At 56.6% G+C, this 24,790-nt stretch overlaps 8 protein-coding genes across 8 annotated transcripts; 5 read left to right on the forward strand and 3 right to left on the reverse strand.

Annotated features, from left to right (window-relative positions):
- Window positions 1-207: 207 nt before the first annotated feature.
- J4E86_007890 (uncharacterized protein) lies at window positions 208-1,759 on the reverse strand (the record flags this gene model as incomplete). The annotated part of the gene is made up of 4 exons (XM_051448405.1): window positions 208-759; window positions 809-1,265; window positions 1,333-1,361; window positions 1,412-1,759. 4 exons carry the CDS (start codon window positions 1,757-1,759, stop codon window positions 208-210), a joined length of 1,386 nt encoding a protein of 461 aa, XP_051300672.1.
- A 1,372-nt stretch (window positions 1,760-3,131) lies between these two features.
- Window positions 3,132-4,075, forward strand: J4E86_007891 (uncharacterized protein; the record flags this gene model as incomplete). Its single annotated transcript, XM_051448406.1, has 3 exons — window positions 3,132-3,386; window positions 3,432-3,992; window positions 4,043-4,075. 3 exons carry the CDS (start codon window positions 3,132-3,134, stop codon window positions 4,073-4,075), a joined length of 849 nt encoding a protein of 282 aa, XP_051300673.1.
- A 759-nt stretch (window positions 4,076-4,834) lies between these two features.
- On the forward strand, window positions 4,835-6,126 carry J4E86_007892 (uncharacterized protein; the record flags this gene model as incomplete). The annotated part of the gene is made up of 2 exons (XM_051448407.1): window positions 4,835-6,079; window positions 6,106-6,126. The coding sequence occupies 2 exons, from the start codon at window positions 4,835-4,837 to the stop codon at window positions 6,124-6,126; spliced, it is 1,266 nt and encodes a 421-aa protein (XP_051300674.1).
- A 631-nt stretch (window positions 6,127-6,757) lies between these two features.
- On the reverse strand, window positions 6,758-8,473 carry J4E86_007893 (uncharacterized protein; the record flags this gene model as incomplete). Its single annotated transcript, XM_051448408.1, has 1 exon — window positions 6,758-8,473. The coding sequence occupies one exon, from the start codon at window positions 8,471-8,473 to the stop codon at window positions 6,758-6,760; it is 1,716 nt and encodes a 571-aa protein (XP_051300675.1).
- Window positions 8,474-8,622: 149 nt separating this feature from the next.
- Window positions 8,623-14,841, reverse strand: J4E86_007894 (uncharacterized protein; the record flags this gene model as incomplete). The annotated part of the gene is made up of 5 exons (XM_051448409.1): window positions 8,623-9,470; window positions 9,532-10,306; window positions 10,830-11,353; window positions 11,414-11,513; window positions 12,142-14,841. 5 exons carry the CDS (start codon window positions 14,839-14,841, stop codon window positions 8,623-8,625), a joined length of 4,947 nt encoding a protein of 1,648 aa, XP_051300676.1.
- A 171-nt stretch (window positions 14,842-15,012) lies between these two features.
- On the forward strand, window positions 15,013-16,977 carry J4E86_007895 (uncharacterized protein; the record flags this gene model as incomplete). Its single annotated transcript, XM_051448410.1, has 3 exons — window positions 15,013-15,048; window positions 15,099-15,509; window positions 15,532-16,977. 3 exons carry the CDS (start codon window positions 15,013-15,015, stop codon window positions 16,975-16,977), a joined length of 1,893 nt encoding a protein of 630 aa, XP_051300677.1.
- A 1,148-nt stretch (window positions 16,978-18,125) lies between these two features.
- Window positions 18,126-20,997, forward strand: J4E86_007896 (uncharacterized protein; the record flags this gene model as incomplete). The annotated part of the gene is made up of 2 exons (XM_051448411.1): window positions 18,126-18,939; window positions 18,995-20,997. 2 exons carry the CDS (start codon window positions 18,126-18,128, stop codon window positions 20,995-20,997), a joined length of 2,817 nt encoding a protein of 938 aa, XP_051300678.1.
- Window positions 20,998-22,471: 1,474 nt separating this feature from the next.
- J4E86_007897 (uncharacterized protein) lies at window positions 22,472-24,392 on the forward strand (the record flags this gene model as incomplete). Its single annotated transcript, XM_051448412.1, has 2 exons — window positions 22,472-23,340; window positions 23,387-24,392. 2 exons carry the CDS (start codon window positions 22,472-22,474, stop codon window positions 24,390-24,392), a joined length of 1,875 nt encoding a protein of 624 aa, XP_051300679.1.
- Window positions 24,393-24,790: the final 398 nt, after the last annotated feature.

Here is a 24,790-nt window from a genome sequence, read left to right on the forward strand (position 1 = left end):
TTTCACGGAGTCAAAGGCCATAGAGTATTGTGTAGAGTGAATTGTTTTTTTCATTTTGGGGAAGCCGATGAGCTTGAAGCATGTCGCGATCCACCACTGCGGCCTGGAGACAGTGCCGCCGCTTCAAACAACCGCTTTCACATTCTAGTCATCGCAACCGTCGGACATGCGCTTGCCTAGTCGGACTTATTCGCAGCTATGTCGCACCTAGTTCTTGTATCCGTTCTCGTACCCGTTGGCCATGACCTCCTGGAGACCTTGGGGAGGACCGTTCGCCTGGCCCTTGGCAGTACCGTTGACCGCGCCATTGCTCATGCCGTTCATGGTCTTCTTCGACTCGTGCATAGCATCCTCGATGGGCTTGTCGTTCATGGTATATCCAGTGTCGGAGGCATCGACAAAGGCGTCGAGACCGGCGCCCTCGCGAGGGTACTCCTTCATCAGCTCCTTGTGTCGTCGCAGAGCCTTGTTCATCTCCTCGGGAGAGACGTCGTTCAGGAACACGCAGGTACCGATAGGGTTGGGCACGGCAGCACGGAGCAGACCGTCACGAGTCTTCAGGATAGCCTTGGTGGCCTTGTCGAGCATGTCCTCGTCGAACAGCTCGTGGTCCATGGACAGACCAGCCCTGGAGAACAGGTTCAACAGCCTCCTGTGCTCCTCGTCGCTGAGGAGACCGCGCTGGTTTGCCAATGTCGCTGAGTAGGCCATGTCGATGGAAATGGCATGTCCGTGACGGAGCGGAACCTTGGGTGAAAGCTTCGGAAGAGTCAGCAAAGGCAACGTGCTTAGGGTGCGGTAACATTACTTCGTGGAGCGGACTCCAGGTGTGGCCGTAGGCAATGACACGGTCGAGACCGATCTCGTGGAGGTTGGGCGTCTCGAGCTTCAACATCTCGTGGATACCAGCACGGTTGATCTCATCCGCTGCCTGGAGAACCTCCTTGTCGTTGCCCTCACGACCGAACCGAGAAGTGATTAGCTTCTCGCAGTACTTGTCCAGCAGGTCAAATGTTGGCTTGTGGGCGCAGGTCGAAATCTTGATCAACTCTGCGAAACCGTTTCGTACTTGGCCCTCTGGCAGAGTCTTCAAGAAAGAGAAGTCGAGGAATGTGTGCATCGGGGCGTGGTACGCTCCGAGACGGTTCTTGTAGTTGCCGTAGTTGACGGCGACCTTGATGCTGACACTGGCATCGATCAGGCCAATGACGGTAGTTGGGATACGGATGAAGTTGGTATTTCTTCGGTATGCCGCGCAAGCAAATCTAGGTCACGAGTTAACTCCATTCCTACAGCGCAGTCAGGCCAGAGTGCCTTAGAGCTATTTTTTACCCAGCAACGTCAGTCACCAAACCACCACCCTGCGATAGGTCAGCATTCTGCAACACCTCATTCGGGGTGGAGAACATACTACGACAAGTACGGGCTCCTTTCGGATGATGCCAAAGTCGGTCATCGAGTCAACGATGCTCAGGAGAGTCTCCATGGACTTAGCCTTTTCGCCGATCATGGTCTTGTGGATCGTCAGAGGCAGGTTGTAGTGGTCGAAGTACTTTTGCATCTCATCGCCATAGACGTTGTAGATGTTAAGATCCATGACAGCCAGGCAGCGGCCCCAGCGCTCGTAGCACTTGGCCAGGTTGTTGTTGGCAGGGTTGAAGACGCCATCGAGGAAGGTGAAGTCATATTCGATCTTCTCGTATCCCTCGACGTGGAAGCCGTTTTGGGTCTCGACAACGGAAGCTTTGAGGTCTGACATGGTGAAAAGAGGTGGAAAAGGTGTGAATGAGATACGTTGAGTTCTGCGGGGTCAGTGTATGCAGGACTGCTCTATATAAATGGCGACAGACCGATATCGTCTGGGACTACTCACATAGCTCGCGGTACACGCTCTGCCTCCATTGGCTCTCAAAGGTCGGCAGCGCTCCAGACAACGTCAACCATACGCATTATTCTCGTTCATGATGCAGCCACTCGTGGATCCCTTGTTGTTTGGACTTGGTGCCACTTCACTTCGAGCCAAACTAGGCTCCTACTGGCCAGCCATGATGAAATGACTTCAACAACATTGCCCTCCCAGCGGTAAAACCCGGTTCCGGCACATGGGATATGCACTTTACTCATGCAACATGGGTTTTTGCGGGCTTGGGCACAGCAGAACCATCCTACTTGCCTTCGGCCAAGGACGAACTCGGCGTAGCACAAGCCGCGAACCCATCTAGTGCCAACAACGGAGTCTCTCCCGTGGTGGAGTGAATGAGATACACTACATACAACTGCGGGGCAGCCATCGAAATCACCTCATATCCACTTCAGGATTCACATCGTTCGATTGCTGACGCTCTGTGGCAGATGGTGGCAGAGTCCCCATTTGCCAGCGAGTCAGAAGAGGTGCAGTGTGTGCGCAGGGCTGATAGTGCGCTACCGGTAGCCATACAGCGGCACTTTCTTACCCCTCAGTCCAGGGACAAGCTGGAAAATTGTGACATTCAGCGAGATCTTTTCGATTCTAGTTCCCGCTTCGGGTAGATAGAGTTTGGCGGATCCAGGATCGTTGAGGTATATTGCCTGGTAGAGGTAAGCGTACGTTGTCATGGCAAGTCCTTGTGGCTCCGTAGTCGGTTAGCGGACACAGCGAGCTCTAGATCGTTGACGACAGCCACACCCAACTCAACGTCAACACTATACAGGACCGTGTATGCACCAATGAACCGCCCCACATGAGCGTCGCGTATCCGCATGGCATAGTGCGAACTCGCCTCAACCGGTGCCAAGGGCGCTTTGACGCGTACACGGGAGTGTGGCATGGAAAAGGCAGGATACGGCGTCACACCTACATTGGCATCCCACCCTCAATAATGGGGTTTTGCAGGAAAAGCAATTTGCGCGATGTCAATTGCTAATGTGCTAACATAAGGAGTGACATCTAGACGCCTCCACGGAGGCAGATTGGGTGCTAAAGCAGTCGAATGGACTAAGCGCCACTCATACATGTTCCTGCATGTATTTCGTCATTACTGATCACAGCCCCGCACTAGACCGGACGCGTTGAGGGGCAACTGTGGTAGCTCGGACGCGTCGAGCTTACGACTGTCCGCACAATTTCAGATTGCCATTGAACAACAGCAACAATGGGCAGCTTTGATCAAAGCAAAGCATATGCAGCGCAAGAGGAGGAGGGTGCGTTTTTCGACGATGGGCGCGAAATCGAGCTCCTGCACTTCGTCTATTCACATCCCAACATCGAGAAGATACGAGGATCACCAGAACATGTTCTGGCAGCCATTGACGAGTATGGACGCACAAAGAAGTATCTCATGAATGTGGGAGAGGACAAGGGCCGCATTGTCACGGACTTGATCGCGGAAGTAAAGCCAAAAACCATGGTATGAATGTCCCTGCACTCGAATTACATCCCTAACAGCACGTAGGTCGAGCTCGGCGGCTACGTAGGCTATTCATGCATTCTTTTCGCAGATGCTGTACGAAAAGCAGGCGGCGAGCGATACTTCAGCTTCGAGCGCGATCCCGCCTTTGCGGCTGTCATCATGTCTTTGGTCGACCTTGCAGGCCTCACCGACCTTGTAAAGGTAATTGTGGGCTCAAGCGACGAAGGCATTGCGCGGCTGGCAGCATCGGGCCAACTGAAGCAAGTCGATCTTATGTTCCTGGACCACTACAAGCCTGCCTACACAACAGACCTGAAGCTCTGCGAGGAGCTTGGCCTGGTCACAAAAGGCTCCGTGCTGGCAGCAGACAATGTCATCAAGCCCGGAAATCCGCCGTACTTGAAGTATGTCAGGTCGAGCGTTGAGGAGAAGGTCAAGGAGGCTGGAGAGGGTGGTCAGACAAACCTCAGCGGCATTGCTGAGACGAACGTCAAGATGTACGAGAAGAGATACGGCAAGGCCAAGTTCAGCGAGAGCAAAGGCAACCCGAATCTCAAGTACGAGAGCAAGCTGGTAAACAGCTACGAGCCAACGGGCGTACCTGTGAGTTGGAGCGCCGGCCGTCTCTCACGCGCATTTACTGACGAGCACAGGACGGCATCGAAATCACACGATGCGTTGGCTAGAAGAAGGCATCATAACTTGGTACATGACGCGTTGTAATCTTATGAATCGCGAGTTTCAGTGCTGGTGGGTCCTGAGCGCCTCGGCGCGGCGACGGTACCCGGCTGCTACCAGCTACAGGTGCCAGCAATGCCTCAATGCTTGCAAAAACAAACGGCATAAACAGATGAATCTATAGTTTCATAAATTCTGCGAAGCATCTCTGCGAGGCCGACATTGACAGACTGTGGTGATGTTGTGACCACGGCATGACACGTCGCGGTCGAGGAAATAACCATGAGCCCTGCATCCGCCGCCCAAACCCCTCAACCCCCATCCGCCGATCGCGGCCAGATCGCAAACAGGATCTACTACGACCAGATCGCAGACAGGATGGAGTCTAGGGTTCCACAATGTCGTACATGAGTGAAGTAACGATGACGTCTAGACTAGCGAGCAAAGCCAGCCTTCTCAGGCCAACAGCTTTGTCTGGGCGAACGTAGCCGCACGCACATCAATCACCTCGCCTATGCATGAACGCATTGCGTGACTACGAGCCGTCCGTCTGCACCGCTAATTTCTACTTACTTGCAGCCCGCATTGCAGTGCAGCGCAGCTTGCAGGCTTTTGCGAGGGCATAGTTGAGACCTCTCTCGGTCCTTTTTTTTGATAAGGTAACGCCGTTGGTGGTGTGTTGGGAAACGTCTGAACGGTGAAGACTGTGCGAGAACAAGTGCCGAGGTCACGAGCACCTCTCTTCCATCAACAGCAACGGCGAAGACATGGCAGAGGGAAAGAAGGATGCCGTGGTGCCGTTTTACTATAGCCATGTGTGGAAGAATGTGCTTCTACTGGCTCTGAGCGCTGTTTGCGCGCCTGTGTCGGCAGCGCTGGTGTTGCTTGGTCTTGCAGTGTCGCGACTCCATGGGCAGCACAACGCAACCTTTTCGACCGAGGATAAGCAGCATGTGGCGGCGGCACGAAGACGGAAAACTATCCTCGTCACTGGAGTGTCCATGACCAAAGGTCTGACGATTGCGCGCAATCTGTCGCAGCATACACCGCATCGCATCGTTGGCGCCGACATCTCTTCTTTATCGCCAGGTCGCTTCTCCAGCGCTATTGCGAAGTACTACTGTCTGGACACACCGAGTGGCGACGATGCAGAGCCATACATTGACTCCATTCTCTCGATCATCCAACGCGAGAAAGTGGACCTATGGATCAGTTGCTCCAGCGTTGTCGCAGCCGTAGAAGATGGCCAAGTCGTCCGCCTAGCAGAGAAGCAAGCAAGAGAACAAGGCCGCCATTTCGAAGCCATCCAGTTCCGGGAAGACGTTGTCGAAAAGTTCCATGAAAAGGACAAGTTCATCGACTACATCGAGTCGCTTGGTCTCCCAATCCCGGAATCGCACCGCTGCACCAACCCACATGAAGCGCTCGATGTGCTCATGGGTGAGCTGCACAGAACGCCAACGAAATCAGGAAGAACGATACCAAGAAGACAGTTCATCATGAAACCCATCGGTGTGGACGACAAGGCCAGGAACAACATGATGACGCTGCTGCCATTCAATACCCCAGACGCCACAGCCCAATACATCCACTCGCTCAACATCTCCAAAGAGAACCCGTTCCAGCTCCAGCAATTCATCAAAGGAAGCGAATACTGTACGCACGCCCTCGTCATCCGTGGAAAAGTAAAAGCCTTCACCAGCTGTCCCAGCCTAGAACTCCTCATGCACTACGAGCCGCTGCCTGCCTCGTCGCCCCTCAGCAAGAAGATGCTTGGCTTTACCGAGCGCGTATGCAAGGACGGCGGCGAAAGCTTCACCGGCCACCTAAGCTTCGACTTCCTAGTCGAGAACGACGATAAAGGCGCAGCCGCCAAGTTCTACCCTATTGAATCCAATCCACGCGCCCACACGGCCGTCGTGCTCTTTGAGCAAACTCCCGAAATGGCAGAAGCTTACCTCTCCATTTTCAACAGCCCTAACCCCTTGTCATCGAAACACAAGATTGGTCCTGTTTTCCCTCGCTCCCCGACATACAGCTATTACTGGATCGGCCATGACTTGGTGTCTTTTGTTGTCCTGCCGCTTCTTGATTTACTTTTCGGCGTCGCGACCTTCCAGGCTGCTTTCAATGACTTGGCGACATTTTGGAGTCATGTTGTCGGTTGGAAGGATGGGACGTATTTGTTCGAAGACCCTCTGCCCTTTTTCGTTTTGTATCATATCTATTGGCCTGCGAAGTTTCTAGAGGCGTTGAGGACAGGGAAGGCGTGGAGTCGGATTAACGTTAGTACTACGAAGATGTTCGAGGGATGAGTATGGCGTGATGTGGGTCAGACTGTAAAAGAAACCGGGCTGATGGGGAGTTACTAAAAGCGTAACGGCCGTTAGAAATGTGTTTATAGACCGTTTGTGAAGAGAATTTGTGCCATTGTCTGGACGTCCTAGCTGGCATCACATCGCACTGCTATGCTATGCTTACTCAAAAGTACGAATTTACGCGACCGCAACTCGTTTTTTGTGGATCCCTCTTTACCAAGCACTCTCCTTCCCCCTCAGTCCAAACTCACATCACTCTCCGTCTCCCAAACCCTGCCAATTTCCATATCCCTAACGCTCGACCAGACTCTTTCCAACTCTGCAGAGGTGGAGGTACGAAGTCAGTATATGTCTCAAATGCACTTCATACCGTCAAAACTTACCGGCCGAATCCCTCCTGACCTTCTTCCTCAGCTCCGCAACGGCAATCGCCATTCGTCGTTGCAGACGAGTCTGCTGGCCATGTAGGGCACGAGCCATAGCGCATCGCGTGTAGCAGTGAAAGGCGATGCAATGCTTCCTAGCGGTACCAGAGAGACGGTGGAATGAGCCCTTTCGCGGCGGGATTAGCGCTAGAAGCTTGGTGTTCCTAGACGATGACGAAGGAAAGATGGCCGTGATACGGGATTTGCGAGACGTAGTGCTGGAATATGTGATGCGGTGGTATATCCCTTTTGGCTTGTTCCTGGTCGCCGTAGCTAATGAAACGCACCCTATAGATCTTGTGCCGCTGTGTTTGTTGTCATCGTTGATGGGTGCTGCGAGTGAGATTGCGGCAGCAGTGCCCATGACCTGACTGATTTGCGCGCCCAAGGAATGGCGCTGGTCTGCTTCGGGCGCAATGGAAGTGGGGATGTGTTCGTCCGCAGCGACTTCTACACATGCGCCGTTCCAACCGCCTGAGTTGAGCAAGTGAACTGGGCGGTTCGCGGAGTCAACGCCCGCTTCGAATTTGCGCCTGATGTCATTTCTCTTGTCCTCGAAGCGTGACAGGGCCTCCATATCCTGGGTATCGATAGCGACATCAAGGACTTCTAGACTATCAGGCTCGTCTGACCAGTTTTTCGTGTCGCACTGTGTATGCTTTTGTCCCAAGACCTGAGACCCCAGCGTATACGTCCCACCATCTTCTGAGTCTCGATCTGCCTCGAACGTGCGCTTGGTGCCGTTGACGATGCTCAGCGGAGGCGCAAGGCCATCTAAAGCATCGGAAACCTCAGTCACCACTTCGTCTTCGGATTCTGCCTGTGGAACGCTCTCTTCGACACCAGAAGCCTCTTTCTCAGCTTCTTCAGCAGCATACGAAGCCTTGAGACTCTCCCAATCCCCCTTGACCCGTAACTTGGCGCGCCTCAACTCCACATCGCCCTTGGCAAGGGTCAAGTCATGCATCATCTCAGCGACACGTCGAATCTGCCTCAACGGTACGACTTTGGCTGAGAGCTGCTGTCCAGCACCCTCTTTAGCTTCGGCCTCTTCTTCTTTCTTAGTCTTGGGCTCAATTCGAAGATCGCGGAAGAGATCTGTTATCAGTTGGAAATTGTGGGGCTCGGGATTTGCATTGATGTCTTCAGCCCGGGAGCGCCGTACATCGTCGCTCATGAGAACTTCCTCGCGAAGGCGTAGAACGAGGCCGAAGGCGCGACGATAGAAGGAGAGGAAGTCAAAGTTACTGTGTACTTCGTTCTCCTGCAGTTCTGACCTCATGGTACCTAGCAGGTTGGCGTGTGTCTCGTCCTGCTTGTCGAAATCGGGTTTGCGTACCCTGGCCTTGTCCTTGCCTTTTCGCCTTGGCTTCGAGGGCGTGATCTTGGTTGCTAGATCGGCAAACGTGTCTCGCAAGTCCTCTGAGATCCGCCTAGCCTGTTTACAGTCATCGTCTGATGCGCCTCCAACAGCCTCTTTCCGTCGGTAGAGATGGTTGAAGACTGCATGACGCCTCAGCCAACGGTTATTGTCCGGGTTCGGGCCATAGTAATCGGAAATCTTAGCCTCCAATGGCAAATCACTCCGTAAACCGCGTTTCACACCAACTTGTTTCGGCACCCGAGGGAGGTACCTGGAAGTGTGGCGGAAGTCCGTGGCCATAGCGCGGCTACTGGTGCTACCCGAGAGGAGATAGCGATTGAGGAAGTCGTTAGGGTGGGTTGGTGGATCGCCGTGAAACAAAGCTCTTGACCTAAGCGTTGAGCACAGAATCAGTGCGTGTCTCACATGTAGTTCATACGCTGAAAATCTTACCCATGCATCTTGATCAGATAGTCGAGGTCTGGCCACTGGATGTTCAGACCGCCAATTTGGCAGGCGGCGTTGTAGAGGTGAGCGAGGCCATTGATGAACCACTGTATCTTGGCAATGGTAGTATGGTGGTAGATCTGGTTGTAGTGCCACATTGAAAGTCCCGCGAGCGTCGAATGAACGGTGATGAAGACGCTAGCAGCCATCGGCACTTCTCGCGAATTCAGAACATCTTGCAGCCAGTCCAACAGCCTGTCTAGAGGCTTCAACAGGAGGGTACTGAACTTGATCTCTTCTTTGCACATGTAGTCAGGCTTTGTTCCCTTGGCCCACATGCGGTCTTCGTAGTCGACATGACAACGGATACATCTGGCGATGTCTAAGCCGTGCTCGGTGAGGTCGCGTAGCATCCGACGACAGTCGTCGCGCACTGCCTCTTGGATGTCGAGAACAATGGCAAGGCCGAAGGGTAGGTAGTCTTGTGATGTACTCTGATGCAACAGCATCTCTGCGGTAAAGTGATCCCACTTTGGAAGCTTGAGGTTGCCCTTGCGAATAACGTCGAAGAACCTCAAGAATATCATGAGAGGGTGCTCCTGGATGTCGTTGCCAATACTGTCCTTCATCGGGCGCTTATTCGTGACGTAGCTCTTGATCAAGACGGCAGCATCATCCAGACAAAACAGGTGACGCGGTGCCTTTTCAGTGAGCGGTGTTGCTGCGTTCTGTGCTCCAGTGTTGGGAGCTGCTTTGATCTTATCGAAAAGCTGACGGATGAGTATGGCCAGGTCTCCTGGTAGCAAATCGAGCTCCTCCATCAGTGCCTTGACGTTCTGGTGCAAATGATCTAAACGCAGGTGTACAAAGTCAGTGTCTACTTCACATGCAATTTGTACAGAGACACTTACCCTGGGCGAGGTCGGTCACTAGCGCTGCGGTCATCGCATTGACATGGCCCTCACGGTAAGCGACCCACACCTCGTAGATGACATCCCGTATGCGGTTGAACTTGTAGAGGAAGCAGAGTACAAGAAAGTCACGGCGCAACTGTTCTTCCTCTGCAGTCAGCAGATTCTCCTCTGGTATCGGCGCCTTCGTCTTCGTCTTGGAAGTCAGAGGCTGCTGCTGCTGGCTGCCATCATCCATGTCAACCTGGTCCCGCTTCCGCATCTTCTTAAGTAAATCGTCCTGTTCGTCTTGGCTTTTGTTGGACTCGGCGGGAAACTGGATGAAGACAAGGGTAGGCGTGTCAGTCTTGCCGTTTCGAGCCTTATTGATACCGGGGACAAGATCCTTCAGCACCGCCATGAGCGCTTCTAAGCTGCCATTGAAGTATTCATGACCCAGGTCCGCCGTGTTATTGTGTTTGTGATATTGCGTTACCTCCTTCCTTGACCGGATAGCGTCTCCCAGGTCGTCGATACCACTGGTGTCCGCGAGCGGAATGCTCGTAGCGGCTATGGCGTTGACGAGCTGCTCCTGTTTCTGTAGCGGTATTCTGTAGCCCTTCTTGTTCTTTTTCTTCTTAGCCTGGTCTGCAACCACATTTGCAATCTCCACGCCACGTTGGAAGGCTGTCTGGAGCAACCACGCTTGGAATTGGTCGGTGTAGGTCTTGTAACGCTTGACCGTCTCGGGGAGTTCATTTTGTCGGTAGTAATCCATTTCTTTAGTAGACTGGATCTGCAGCCGAGGAACTGAATACAGGCGACAGTAAAGACGGGGAGGAGGACTGATGGCGGCAGATAAAGCTTGGGGGGCAGACTTGCAAGTGCACCAGAGGAAAAATCACATGGAGACCTGTGCTTTCTGACATAGGATGAATGACGAGTAGAGGACGAAACTTCAACGACAACTCGCGCTCAAGCGGAGGACTCACACTCGTACATTGCGCAGGGCCAAGCCAGGAAGGCGTAATTATGGCCCACTGAGATTTCGTTGCTGTGTCAACCCTGATGTTACCAGGTGGTGGCCTAGAGATAGCAAGTTCAGCAGTCTAAAGTGAAAGGAGCGCGAATACCCAATACCATAGCCCCTGTCAGCTCTGAAATTGTCACGAGCATCTCGTTACAGCTAGCATAGTCAATGGGAGACAGTAGCTGTGCTCGGCTGGAATTCGTCGTGGAATACATAATCCGGGACTGTATGCGTGGTCGTGTCGGCCGATGGTAAACCTTTTCTTACAGCAATGAGCGCCATTCCTTACTAGACGGCCTCTCCAGACCCAAATGGTCACATAGCTGACCCATGTGATCGACGCCCCAGTACCCCTCAGTCTCTCCTCTCGCGTTGGTAGCTGTCGCACATGGTCAACAAACACTTTCCAATTATCCGACAGAGCACCAATTCTGCGCTTACCGACAAACCATGGCAGCCCAAAGGCGCCGTCTTCAAACGCCTTGGTAGTGTTTCCGCCCAGAGCCTGCTTCACCTCATCGGTCTTCGTCCTCGCGATCACCTTTTGCGCCTCTTCGTCACTGCCCAAAACAGTCCCAAGGATAGCCTGCAGATTCTCCGGCTTAGTCGGGTCGTTCCAGTGCGCCCAGAAATTTTCGTAGCAGAGCTCTATTGCGCGTTCAAGTTTTTGTGGGTGAGAGAGCGAGAGAGATACCAGGGCGCGCTGAATGGGCAATGTGCTGACAGGGAAGCCAGGCGGAGCATCTTGCAGGATAGGCACGTTGAACTGTTTCGACAAGCGCTGGCGCTCAGTATTGATCCACTTGTCTTTGTCTGTATGATGTTAGAGGTCAGGGTAGACAGTGGCAAGTCTGAGAATAAAACTTGACATACTCTTGATCTTCAGCGGCGGTGTGTTCCCACAGACCTTCATCAAACCCCCAAGCAGGATCGGCACATATTGCACCTCGACCTGTTTGAAGGCATTTGAATTCTGCACAAACGCTTCGATTAGTACCGCATTACACCTCTACGTCTCAAACGTGCTTCAACCTATACCACCACCCAGACAAACTCACCTTGAGGACGTGGAAAGCAATGTAGGCAAACGGGCTCACAATGTCCACGTAGAATGTAATCTTCGGCTGAGACATGACCGGCTTTCTTTAGAGAGCGAGTCTGTGGGAGCTGTTGTGGGGATAAGACAGGGGGTGCGACTTTGTTCCTGGCACCATGCCCTATGTATGTAGGTGCTGGGTGAGGAGTCGGGACCGGTGATCTCATAGCCGGTCAGAATAACCGAGGCACAGACGGCGATCCATCTATTCGCAGGCCGTCATCTACTTACACCGATTTGGCAGCTCCAAGAGATGCTGGTCACTGTCAAAGAATATGCAAGATCCGAGGAGCTGTTGCTTTACGCCGAATATTCCCTGCGGCTGAGGGCTGGAGGATGCGCTGGCGACCATCATCTTCGGTGTCACGCAAAGCAAGTGCAACAGCCGCACACGTAGTTCGATAATGACAAACTTTGGTATCTACCCTGCGCCTATAACACAGCTACTCGCCTTGAACTCATCACTGAACAGGATCTCCTCGGAGTGCCTTCAATCAACCATTACAATGTCTCTCTCCAGCTGCGATGTGCCATTCGTAATGGCCTTTACCTCCCCAGCTACTTCATCCATTTCCTTTAGAGTAAAGTCCAGCAAGTAGCTCTCGTCTACCAACTCCTCTACCCGCTTGTAGTGTCTCTCAGAGTACACCTTGATAGCATCCAGCACGTCCTTCAAACTGCCCTTCGCCCCTACTTTCCCCTGCGGCCTCAGACTGGCTAGCCGAGAAGCAGGGTAGGACTTGACCACAGTCCATAGGATTTTTTGAGCGATCGGCGCGGTGCGGACGTTGCTGTTCCAGTCACGGAGGCGGATGAGCAGTTTGTACAGCTGCTCGTCTGCCAAAGAGGCGAGTACTTCGTCAACGGTATGGAGACCTGAAAGGCTGTCTGCATCTGGGTGCTCAGTCTCTACTACCGACTTGAAGAGGGAGAAGAGGCGGGCTGGCTGGTCCATTTGGAGGGCGAGTACGATGGCTTCGCGGTAGTTGCCGGCATACGTGTAGTTTTGTAGTTTCTGATCGAGTTCGACGCGTTCTGTCTCTGCAGTCGTCGCAGCTTCCAGCGTGGAGCTTGTTGTATCCTCCCAGAACGTGATGACACTGTCTCCACCACCAGAAACCAAGGCGCCTGTTGTTGGATGTGCGGCGAGCGCCCAGACACGGTCGGTGTGGTTATCGAGTGTGGTCATGGCCTCGCCCGAGAGTGAGTCCCAAATCTTGACAAGCCCATCACCAGCTGCAGAGGCTACTTGCGGACCGCGCTTGTCTCGTGCATCGACGGGCCGGTAGGGCAACCACGACAGCTTCAAAACACTGTTGGAGTGGCCTTCCAGGGTGAGCAAACAGCTGTAGTCTGCTAGGCTCCATATCTTGACGGTTTTGTCGCCGCTGCCTGTTGCGATCAGGCCCTTGTTTCCCGAGTTTGGCGCCTGCGACGCCTTGGGTGCGAACTTGACCGACCATACGCCGCGTTTGTGGCCCCGAAGGACACCGATGGCCTCTCCCTCTGCGGCGGAATAAATCTTGACGGTGCGATCCTGCGATGCGGATGCGAAGAGACTGCCAGAGGGGTCGATGTCGATGGCGTTGATGTCTCTGTCGTGTGCTTTGCGGGTGTATTTGGCTCGCAGTTTGCCCTTCATCTCTTTGGTAGTATCCCACCGCTTGACGGTCCTGTCTTGCGATCCGGTCACGACGTATGCGGGAGGATGCGAGAGGGGGTCGGTAAAGGCGGCTGACGATTCCTGAGGTATTGTATGCGGCAATGCAATCGCGCCGAGCGACTCGGCGTGGCCAGTGAGGACTGCGGCGCAAGTGTAGGATTCGTTCGCGGGATCGATTCGCCATAACCGTGCCGTATTGTCTTTGGCACCTGTAGCAAGCCAGTGGCCTGACCAGTCTACGTCCAGACAGATGACGATGTCCTCATGTCCTTTGAGCAAGCCGACATCCGCACCGAAATATCTGCCCTGGGTTGCATCGTCTCCGTCAGACTCGTTCAACGTGATGATGCGGATGTCTTCCGAGTTGGTGTTGAGCGCCAGTAGCGACTTGTCTCTGCCAACGTAGGCAATGTCGATGACCTCGTCGTGCGTTCCCGAGACGCGGCGGAATATGGGGAGCGGGTCGATGGTGTCCTGCACGCCGAGCGACTCGGCTGGTCTGAGGGTGTAGAAGTTGAGCACTTGGTCGGCATGGACCGAGACCAAGTAGGGTAACGAAGGATAGTAGAGAATGTTGACAATCTCGTCCGTCTCGGTTCCAGGCGCTTGCTCTCGGGTGAGCTCTCTGCCGCTGGACGCGGACCAGAGGCGCAGTCGGCCGTTCTCTCCACCCGAATACAGCGTGTTGCCGTCGGGGAGGAAGCCTGCGCTCTCGATGCCTTCGAGAGCAGCAATGGTGCGCTGCGCCTTCCACGTGTGCGAGTCCCAGACAATCAGCGTCTTGTCTCGGCTGGCAGACACGAGGGCATTTTCGTGCGGCGAGTACTGTAGCGAGCGCACGACGGAGACGTGCGAGTCGAGCACGGCGGCGCTCTTGCGCTTGTGCAGGTCCCAGATGCGTATCCGGCCGTCTTCGGCACCAGAGGCCAGGCGGAACTGCATCTGGCTCTCGCCCTGGGCGTGCTCCAGCTCGGCAGCTTCTGGGCGCGACTTCCTCTTCCTCTTCCTGTTGTTGTCGGGGGCGTCTGGGCGCTCCGCCACCTCTACCTCGAAGAAGTGCAGCGCCGAGACGACGCCGCCGTGGCCGTGGAAAGCGTGCGTCGTGTAGCCGCCGACAATGTCCCAGATCTTGACGACGCCGTCTGCGCCTCCGGTTGCAACCAGCGTGCCGCTGCGGTCTGTGGCCAGGGTGACTACGGGCGATGTGTGGGGCCGCAGTGTGCGCAGAAGCTCGAGCTCGATGGTGTCGTCGTCCGTGGCCGGGGGGTGGAGGGCGAAGAAGCGCATCGACAGCGACCGCGAGCAGACGACGAGGTGGGATGCAGCTGGCGTCAGCACCAGGGCCGTGATGGCCTCGCCGTCGCCGTCGACCCTTGCCAGCTCCTGGCCGTTGGTGAGGTCGGACAGAAGGACATCCTCGCCCAAGCTGGCGGCCAAGACGCGCCCGTCTTCGCTGAGGGCCAGGCTGCCGCCCGCGTAGATGGGCTGCAGGGTGCGAGCGACGCTGTACGTGGTCTTGACGGCAGCTCGTTGCGCCGACATGATGGGCCGTGTGGTGCAGAGGCAGAGGCAGAGGCAGCGGCAGCGGGAAGCGTGTGCTGGGCGAGCTGAGGGCGCAGGAAAAAAGTTTATCGATAAGGCGGCCCTACCGCGCGCTGACGTCTGGCGGCGCGTCTCCCGCACACCCACCGTGCCACCACCACCACCACCACCATGGGCCGCCAAGCCTACCTGGACAAGATGGCCTTTGTACGGACCCCGCCAGCGCCGCGCGCACATGCTGGCTAACACGGTGCTAGGGGCGCTCGGCCTTTGCGCCCACGCAGGCCGCATCGCAGTCGGCCGCGTACGTCCAGCTCGAGTCGGCGCAGGCTGACGTCCCGCCGCGCTACCACGAAGCGACCGCCAACAGCTACGTCCAGCTCTACGACGAGCGCGGCAGCCCCATCAACCCGCGCTCCCACCAGTACGGCAAGAAGCTGCGAGGCGCCCAGAACGATGTGCTGGCCTCGGTCGGCGTCGTCGAGCGGCGACACGCCCCGGCGGGAGCCTTCCCGCGCGCCAGCCACGACCGCCTCGAGCTGCTGGAAGCCGAGGACACCGTTGGGAATGCCATTGCACTGGCGACCACGCTCACCGAGAACCTGTGCACCTGGTGGATAGGCACTCTCAGGGAGAGGATTCTGGCACGTTCCTGCCGCCGCCCGCTCGTGGATCCACTAACCGGCGCAGACGTTCCACTATCCCCATGCCCTCACCTTTGTCCAAATCGCGGCCGCTGAGCGTGCCCTCTCTGGCGCCCCCATTGTCTATGCCGGCTTTGCCGCGCGCGTGTTTGCGACCATGCACATCCAAGCCATTGTCTACAGCACCTTTGTCTATCAGCCTGTCGAGCGCTTGCTCTATGCCACACGCGCAACCGCAAGGACACGCAACTTCTTCCGCCACGCCAGGAGAGCCCTCAAGTCTAGCCTTCGCCTGGGCCTCGAGATGCTGTGCTATCCCTTCTTCTACCACGCTGCGTTGCAACGCCTTGGACTAGTGCCCGCCCGCCCACTGCTGCCAGCCTGGCGGTCCCTCAATCCTCTCTCAGACTCGTCGCCTCTGCTGCCTTTCTCTGCGCACTGCAAGGCGTCTGAGTCCATGGCGGACTGCATCGGTGCAATCTTGACCTCGCCCGCCATCCTCCTGTGTGCTGAGCACTCCATCGAGCGCTGGGTCTACGCCTGCGTCTACGAAGCTGTCGAGACGGCCATGATCCGTCCTGACGAGCCCGACATTCCCAGCCGGGACGCCAGTGGAAAAGACCGGGCCTTGGCTGTTCTCGGGCTGCGACGGGAGTCACCGCCCCTGATTCGGGACGCCGTTCACAGCCTGCTCGCAATGCTTGGGTGGGCCCGACCGGTGTCCCCTCTGAGCGCACAAAGAAAGCGGGCAATGGAGCTTGCACCCGCAATCGCCTCGAGCGAGATCCAGACGCTACAAGTTGGTGGCACTCAGGTTACCGGCGCTACCCCACTCAATCTCCCCGTCCTGCACTCGACAGATCACCCTTCCGCAGAGCCGCTCGATGCAGATGTCATTGCCGTTCCGATCGATGCATTTGAGGACCTGGTGCGATCTACCACCCCGCCAGGGTCGCCGACACAATCGGAGCAGAACGAGAACGGTCCCCGGATACGCATAACGTCGAGGGAAGGAATCGTAGAGATGGAAGTCCGTCTCCCGCCTAGGATACTTTCCACGCACACGCAAGTCGCAGAAGGCTCGGATCCGTTGCAAGACGACGCAGCTGCCGGGTCAAGGAACCGAGCCCGCTCAATGGACGGTCATGGTTACCACCGCGTCACGCAACTCTCGTGTGAGCCGGCGCAGATGATCAGTGCAATGGTCAGAGCCCAGCTTGTCGGCCTTGTCATGCTCCCATTGAGGATGGCCACTTTGCGAGCGATTGCCTCACATTTTGTAGCCAGGCAAGAAGGGCATGCAGGGTCGTACCGCATTGTGGGTGGGTTGGGTCTCGGTGAGGGTGTGGGCTGGCGGAACATTGGCACCCAGCTCTCACGCGTAGCGCTCTGTGGTGCACTGGAGCTGACTATCGATCTTGGCCTGTGGGGATTGCAATATCTGGCCATTACAAAATTCGGGCAGAGTGTCTTCGGATGGGGTGCGCTTTGAGCGTATCACTCGCTTGGCAGACGGCACCATGGCCAGTGACATGCTCGGCAGTACCCGATGCAGTGGCCTTGGAGTGGCACCTCTGGCGGTTGTGTTGTTTCACGAGTAAGGAGACTCGAGTGCCGGCATGGACAATGCTCCGAAGGGGAGCAGTGGATAACAAGGTCCCCGCGATACCGGTGGGTTGGTCCCTGGTTGGTCACCATGCTGGAGCATGCTTGATCACGAGGCCATTCAAGCGAGGCTTCCCGACGCCGGCGGGTCATTGGTGTTTGTTGGGCCGGCAGTCGTTGGTAGGAGTAGTGGTGGCTCGGAAGGCAAACGCGGCAGCACGTGCAATGTGGCGCGCTCCCGCAGCACCAGCGCGTTAGTCTCTGGCTGGAGAGGACGCGGCGACATTGGGGTTTGGTGCAGTGAGGCGGAGACTGCGGATGGTTCTGTATGTAGACGGGCGGATCAGCAGGGATCGCCATCAGGTCTTTGTATAGCGTCACAGAAACGTCGCTACCAGAGGCGCTGCGAGATGCCGACAGAACAGCATGCGCACAGAGAGTAGAGGCAGCCGGGCCAGGGTCTGCAGATGGCAGCTGCTGTGGGTGCCGACATTAGTGAACCCCTTTTCCCAGGTACACAGGGCCCTGCGTCTTTGGTGCGTTCGCGCGAACAGCCACGCCGCCCGCCCGTTCTGCTTGCACTGGCACGGCGCTTTCATCGGTCGGTCGTTCCTTCGTCGGGCCCCTGCACCAGCACCTGCACCTGCCACGAGTCCCAGGGGATCCTGCCATCCATCTCATCACCGCTCCTTTTTCCCCACCACGCCAACACACTGCCGGCCGACCTCACTCTGAGCGACGCTGAGAGACGCTGCCCCCTCGGACGCGCCCACGACGTCCCCGCCTCGACTGCGACGACCCGTCTCCGCTGCACTGCCTTTGCGCTTGCTTCCCGCGCCCAGGGCCCTGCCTGTCCGCGACGCACTCGTCCCCGCCTACCTTGCGAGGCCCCGTCGCGTTGCTGGAGGGCCACGCCGGACATGTGCACAGCGGCATAGGCCACCTGCAAAAACAAAGCCTGTCGGGCCCACGACTGCAGCGCCAGCACCTCTGCCGCCCGCCGCAGCACTCGTACAGACGCGCCACCCCATCACCATGTCCGCCAACTCGCTGCCTCGCCCGTCGCGGCCCTCGATCGCTCCGCCCACCGGTCCCTTGCCCTCGCTGCCCGTCCCCAAGTCGCGGAGCTCCCACGTCGGTCCGACGACGCGCAGCTCGCTGCTCCCCGGCGCCGCCAGCACACGCGCTGTGTCGTCGTCGTCGCTGCCCTACCGCCCGACGTCGAAGCATCTGACGTCTCCCTCGGTGCCCTCGTTCCCGCCCGACGCTGGCGCTGCCGGCTCGCTGCCCGTGGGCAAGTCGCTGCGCAAGACGGTCAGCATCGGCTCCTTTCCCCAGCCGCCCAGGCACGGCGGACGCTCCAATCCCACCAGTCCGCTTTCCACCAGCTCCACGCCCGGCGGAGACACGGTCGACCGGAGGCTGTCCTCGATATCCAAGGGCCCAGCGCCCGCCCGGAGCAACAGTCTGAAGAAGCCGCGGAGCTCCAACATGGGCGGCGCGCGAGGCCTGCTCCCCAAGTCGCCCCTGTCGCCCCCGAGCCTGCTCAACGGCAGCGCCGACTCCGTCACCGTCGAGACGGCCCATCTCAGCCTCCCCTCGCCGCCCCAGAGCCGCACCTCTTCGCCGCAGGGCTCCTACGCCACCAGCGCAACCACATTCGAAGACGGGGACGACGGACGCGCCGACGCCAAGGCACACAAGGACGGCAAAGGCAATGTCATTGTCAGCGTCCGCGTCCGCCCCGATGCCGGCGCCAAGGAACCCAAACACGATGTCGAGTGGCAAGTCAACAACAAGCAGGCCCTGATCGCCTACAAGGGCAAGGAGGGCGGAGACTACATTTACGGTATGCTTGCACACGGCGAGGCTCGCTGCACCGGAGCTAATTTGGCCTGACCTAGACAACGTATTCGATACCCAAGACAACAACGCGCGCGTGTACGATGCTGCAGCCAAGCGACTCGTCCGGAGGGTCATGGAGGGGTATCACGGCACCGTCTTTGCCTATGGCATGACGGGAACCGGCAAGACCTTCTCCATGCAAGGAACTGCGACGAACCCCGGCGTCATACCCCTGGCCATCACCGACATATTCTCCTACATCCGGGAGACGCCCCAGCGGGAGTTCCTCCTGAGGGTCAGCTACATCGAGATCTACAATGAGAAGATTATCGATCTGCTGGCGGGGCCCGTCGTGGGCATCAACGGCCAGACCGGGCCCGTGGAAGAGATCAAGCTGCGCGAGGACAGCAAGCGTGGCGTCTATGCGTCGCCGCTCAAGGAAGAGATTGTGCAGAGCCCGACCCAGCTCCTGAGGGTCATCGCCCGGGGTGACAATTCGCGAAAGGTGGCGGGTACGCAGTTCAACGCGCGCAGTTCCCGGAGTCACGCTGTCGTCCAGATCGTCGTCGAGAGCAGGGAACGCGCTCCTGGCCCTGCAATGAACGGCGACAAGCGCTCAGCCATTGTCCCGGGCGGCGTCCGTGTTTCGACGCTCAGTCTGATCGATCTGGCTGGCTCTGAAAAGGCGGCGGACAACAAGGAGCGGAGGACAGAGGGCTCCCACATCAACAAGAGCCTGCTCACCTTGGGCACAGTCATTGGCCGCTTGGCTTCGGACAAGGACAAGTCGGAAAAGGACAAAGGAAAGGGCGACAAGCACCTGCCGTACCGAGACAGCAAGCTCACCCGACTTCTCCAGCCCGCCCTGTCCGGAAACTCGCTCGTCAGCATCCTCTGCACTATCCAGATCGGAGCCAGTGGGAGTCCCGCTGCTGTCAACAGCCACACGGGCGAGACGCTGAACACGCTCAAGTTCGCTTCTCGAGCCAAGAACAACATCGTCAGCCACGCCAAGAAGGCCGACGAGTCCATGGGCGCTGCTGGGGATGCCGGCAGCCGAGCACTTCTGGATCGCTACCGCCTGGAGATTGAGGATCTGAAAAAGCAGCTGGCAGAAGGCAAGAACAAGGAGCCCAAGGAAGAAGAAGACGACGAGCTGAAAAAGGACAAAGAGGAAGAGAAGGCGCGCGAGTTGGAAGACAAGCAGCGCCATGAGGAGCAGATGCTTGAAATGCAGCTCGCCCGGACTGCCCTGAAGGAGCGGATTGAGCATCTGAACAGGCTGATCTTGAGCTCCAAATCGCTCGGCGTGAACAACGGTCGGTCCTTCTCGTCAATGAGCTTCCAGCGCGGTTCCGTCATGAGCAATCACCACCACGACATGCGCCCCAGCTCCATACGCTCCTCGGCAAGCCACGCCACCCTCGAAGTCCCAGGCAAAAGACAGAGCACGCCACATCTCCACATGGACGGCTCCGAGGAAGACGACTCGGTCGGGGAGAACGGAGACGGCATTGCGAGTCAGACCGTGCAGATCCAAGCCCTGCAGGCTGACCTTGCGGATAAGAACCGTTACATCGCGACCCTTGAGAAGCGCCTTTTGCATGCCCGGCGCTCCAGCCATTCTCGAGTTTCCATGTCCTTGTCGCACAAACTCACAAACAGCGAGGAGGGCGGCATGATTGCGGCGCTTGCCGAGAGAGACAACGAGATAGTCAACTTGCGAGCGCAGCTGGAAGACAAGGAGCGCATGATTGGCGCCCTCACGTCGGCTCGCAAGAAGAACGACAACGCACACGAGATGGGCAGCGAGTCGCCCGGCAGCCGGCGTACTTCGGGCTACCAACGCAGCGGCAGCGACGGCAGTGGAGTCAGTCTTCTGCCCAAGGGTCCCACATCGCCCGCGCTCAGCGTGAAAGCGCCATTCCTGCCTCCACCAGCTTCCAATGGCTCAACCAAGAACATCGAGGAGATGACGCGTATGCTCGACGAGATGATAACCGGCCGCGTCGAGAAGACTGCAAGGCGAAGCAGTCTCAGGCCCGTCACCGAGGGACCATGATTTTGCCCAGGCGAACCGATGAATCAGCTCGATCGAGATGAAACGAAGTACGGTAATGAGGATGAGATGAGATGAGATGAGATGTCGGCACGAGCGGCGCGGGGCACAGTACTTGCAACTTTTCTTCTCATTCAGCAACATCCTCAACTGCGAGGAACACATTAGCGACAGGCGTTTATTGGCAACGGAGTAATCATGGCCCAGGAATGGACTGGAAAATCGGATGTAGCGTACGGGACACGTACGCATGCTATGCAGGGGCGGCTTTCTGCTTGTTTACTCATTGCGATGCGCCCCGGAGGATTGTACACTACTACTTTTCTTTCTTCATCTTCCTGTGCCGAGGGACTTTCGATCTGATACCCCCTTTACATAGCTTTCGCGCATCTTTCTTGCCTGCAATACGATATGGAGCCATGGAGAGTAGCTTCCACACCCTCTCGATGGAAAGTGTGCTTTGCATTCAGACCCCGTGCCGTCTTACCAGCTGCATCTCACAGGAGCCCGAGTACTGACGTGCTGTGCCTCCGATCCCGAGCTCCCGAGATCGTCTTACTTGCATGCGCATGACAGACTTCCTTTAATACACCTCACACCATCTGACTACACACTGTCTATTTCAAACTCGCAGTAAACGAACCAGTCAACATGCCCAAGTCCCAGGCCGCTACTGGTGTAAGCGACCAGTGGTGTCACTGTCATGTGGTTTTGGCTACTCGACCCTAGCATCGAAGGCGTTTGGCGCCGGAGACGGGTCGTCCTAACAAGCACCAGTGCGTCAACAACGTTGCACTAAAAGGCCATTCTGAAACAACGACGTGGCCCGCGCACATGCGACAAATCGAGCCACCCTCCTGCGCCTTCCGCATTTACACTGCAACCTTCCTGGATCCAGCAAGTGCCATCTCCCGCAATCTTACCTTTGATCCTATCTTGGTGTCTGCCGCGCATCTTGAATCGTCGCTTCGGTGCCCTTGGATCGCTTGCTGACCCTTCTCCTGCTAAGGACTCGGACGCTCCTGGATGGAGATCATTTCGTTGCGGGATCCTGCTCGGACGTCGGATTGTTTCTGGTTGTGAAACTCGACCTGCGCCAGGAGGGGCCTTCGTCCAGACACCTTAGGTTGCCACCCTTTTGAATGCCTTCTTGAACGGCTTCTTGAACGTCTGCTTCTCCCTCTCCGTTGATTCGCATCTTGAGGAAACGAAGAGACCGAGTTACATTCTTGTAGTTTTTTACCCCTACCGGCTTGTTTGCTTTGTTTGATAGGCGGTGCCTACGTCCCCTCTTTTGACTACTCACATCTTTACTTGCTTGTTGAAGCGTTCGCTGCAGGGTCAGTGACGTCTACCGACTGCATATACTAGCATTACAGCTTCGTCATCACAGTGGTACCATACACTGCAGGAGGCCGCCCGACTTGGCCGATATCTTACACCGTCCTCTGAATCCAGCAGGTCTACGGCAACCGACATGCTCAACCAGGCTGCGAAGAAGCTGTCCAAGATGCATGTTAGACGGAATCCGAATCTGTCCATACAGTCGACAGCTCACTACTCACAACTAAGCCCCCCGCCCCAGTCTGCCACCTCGAGTGCGTTCCTCTCTCCCACGGTCCCTTCGAGACGTGGTCTGCTTGCGAGATCCCCGCCGCCGAGTCCAAGCCTTCCGAGCCTGCTACCGAAACATGGCAAGAAGACGACCCAGCCGAGTCATTCAAGATTGGTAAAGCGGATACTCATAGGGTGCTGTGGAGTAGCATTTCTACTGTGGATTGTGCTGAGGCAGATATACGCACACTCACAAGGAGCGGCTGCTTACGAGGATGGCAACGAGGAAGAATGGGAGATGGTTGGTGGCAGTCAGTTGCCCCACGAGCCAGTTGCTCTCGCCCTCCAGGATGCGAAGGGAAAGATGAGGTGGACCGTGTCGATACCGTCCGACTATGAGTTCCCGCTCCGACCGGCACAGTACCGCGACATCTGCCACCAGTCCATGGAAGTCTCAAAGGGTCTGAGGCAGGAGGCGCATGCTTCGTCCGGGTTCGCGAAGAGGATGCTGAACTATTACCAGCAGGATCAGTATTACATCGACGTCCAAGAAGCGGAACAACAAGGCTTGTTGCCACCATCCAAGGCTGCAGGAAGGCCAAAGGGCTTTGTGGAAGACGAGGCTATCAAGGATGGCATCTCTACAGCGGGACTCAAGGTCTGTGACAGGACCTTGACCTATGCTATGGAGACGGAGGATGCAGGCTTTGGCAACACGCTGATGCGCATGTGGATGTCGTACGGTCTGGCCAAAGCTGAGAAGCGCGCCTTCTTCATCGATGACACGCGTTGGTATGTTCGTTCGTGTACCGCTGCTACTCGACACTGACACTCCCAGGCCCTATGGCAAATACTCGTCTTACTTCCAGCCTCCGCCCTCTGCGAACTGCCTCCCGCCTCCTCCATCCCACATCGTACCATGCCCGCACACCGCCCGCCACATCGTCGTCAGTGGGGCGACGCTCAAGTCCACATTCGGCCACTCTTTCACAGACGAGTGGGAAGACGCAACAAAGATGCGCGTCCAACGGCAGTCAAAGATCTTCGGCCTGGCTAGGACTGGCTACGAAGCACTCTTCAGACTTCGCTCAGACGACGAGACCTACGTCCTGCAACGGGCACTAGAAATGTACGGCGAAGTCAAGAGCGAAGGCGGCCTCAGCATCGCCATGCACGTCCGACACGGCGACAAGCACCCCATGGAATACCAATACCAGAAAGACTACATCCCACTAGCGCGCTACGTGGACACAGCGCGCGACCTCTACATTGACATGGTAGAGGGCGGTCTCAAGAAGAAAGCCCAGCGCAGCCTGCTCTCCTCCCCCTTTTCCTCCTCCACCGACCCTCTCGTCCCCCGCCACACAACTTCCAAGATGATACTAGCCTCGGACGACCCACTGGTCTACGACTCTCCCGAACTAGGTCCCAACAGCATCCGAGCCCAAGACCGCATCGTGCTCGCCACCAAAGCCGCTCTCGAAGCCGCACAATCGCAGCCCAAGAAGAACACGTGGATCGACGAGATTACGGGCTGGGAAGGCGGATTCTACCGCGACGTCTTCTTCTCTCTGGGCCAGCCCGTGGGCAACGCGGAGGACATGAAGAAGGTCAACGACGAAAGCGTCGATGTGCCTGATGGCGCTATGAAACTGCGCGAACTGGTTGGGCGCGCTTATTTGCTGGATTTGAGCGTACTGGGCAAGGCGGACACAGTGGTATGCACGGTCAGTAGTACGAGCTGTAGGCTGTTGGCTATCATGATGGGGTGGAAGAGTGCGATTGTGGAGGAGAAGTGGCGGAATATTGATGGCACGTTTGAGTGGAAGGGGATTATGTGGTAGAGGGTGTGCCTTTTTGGGGTACTTAGGTGGAGGCATGGATGTAGGAGGGTGGGTTAGCGCCGGAGCCATGTGGAGGAATGAATAGCAACAGCCGAAAATTGCCTTCTCCCTCCATCTTGTTTATTTCTGCTATTGAGCTTGAAATGTGAGGTGAGCATTCGTAATCCTTGCTAGAGACAGCACCTGGCAACGTCACATGTGTGGGCTGATGTATTACCAAGTGTTAATTAAGCTGCCCAGCTCTTCACCTGTTGTCTTCTTATCGAGCCAGTGCGAAGCAAGTCGCCAGGTCTGACTCGAAACCGCCCTCTTCTACATGTGAACTATTGGAGAGTGAGAGTGAGCCAGGAAGCGGAATCACTCGAATCGAAGCGAAGTTAGGAAAGACATCAGGCGGT

This window comes from Alternaria arbusti (genome assembly GCF_024043155.1).
Source record: "Alternaria arbusti strain BMP 1465 chromosome Unknown scaffold_11, whole genome shotgun sequence".
In the NCBI taxonomy this organism is placed as follows: Eukaryota; Fungi; Ascomycota; class Dothideomycetes; order Pleosporales; family Pleosporaceae; genus Alternaria; species Alternaria arbusti.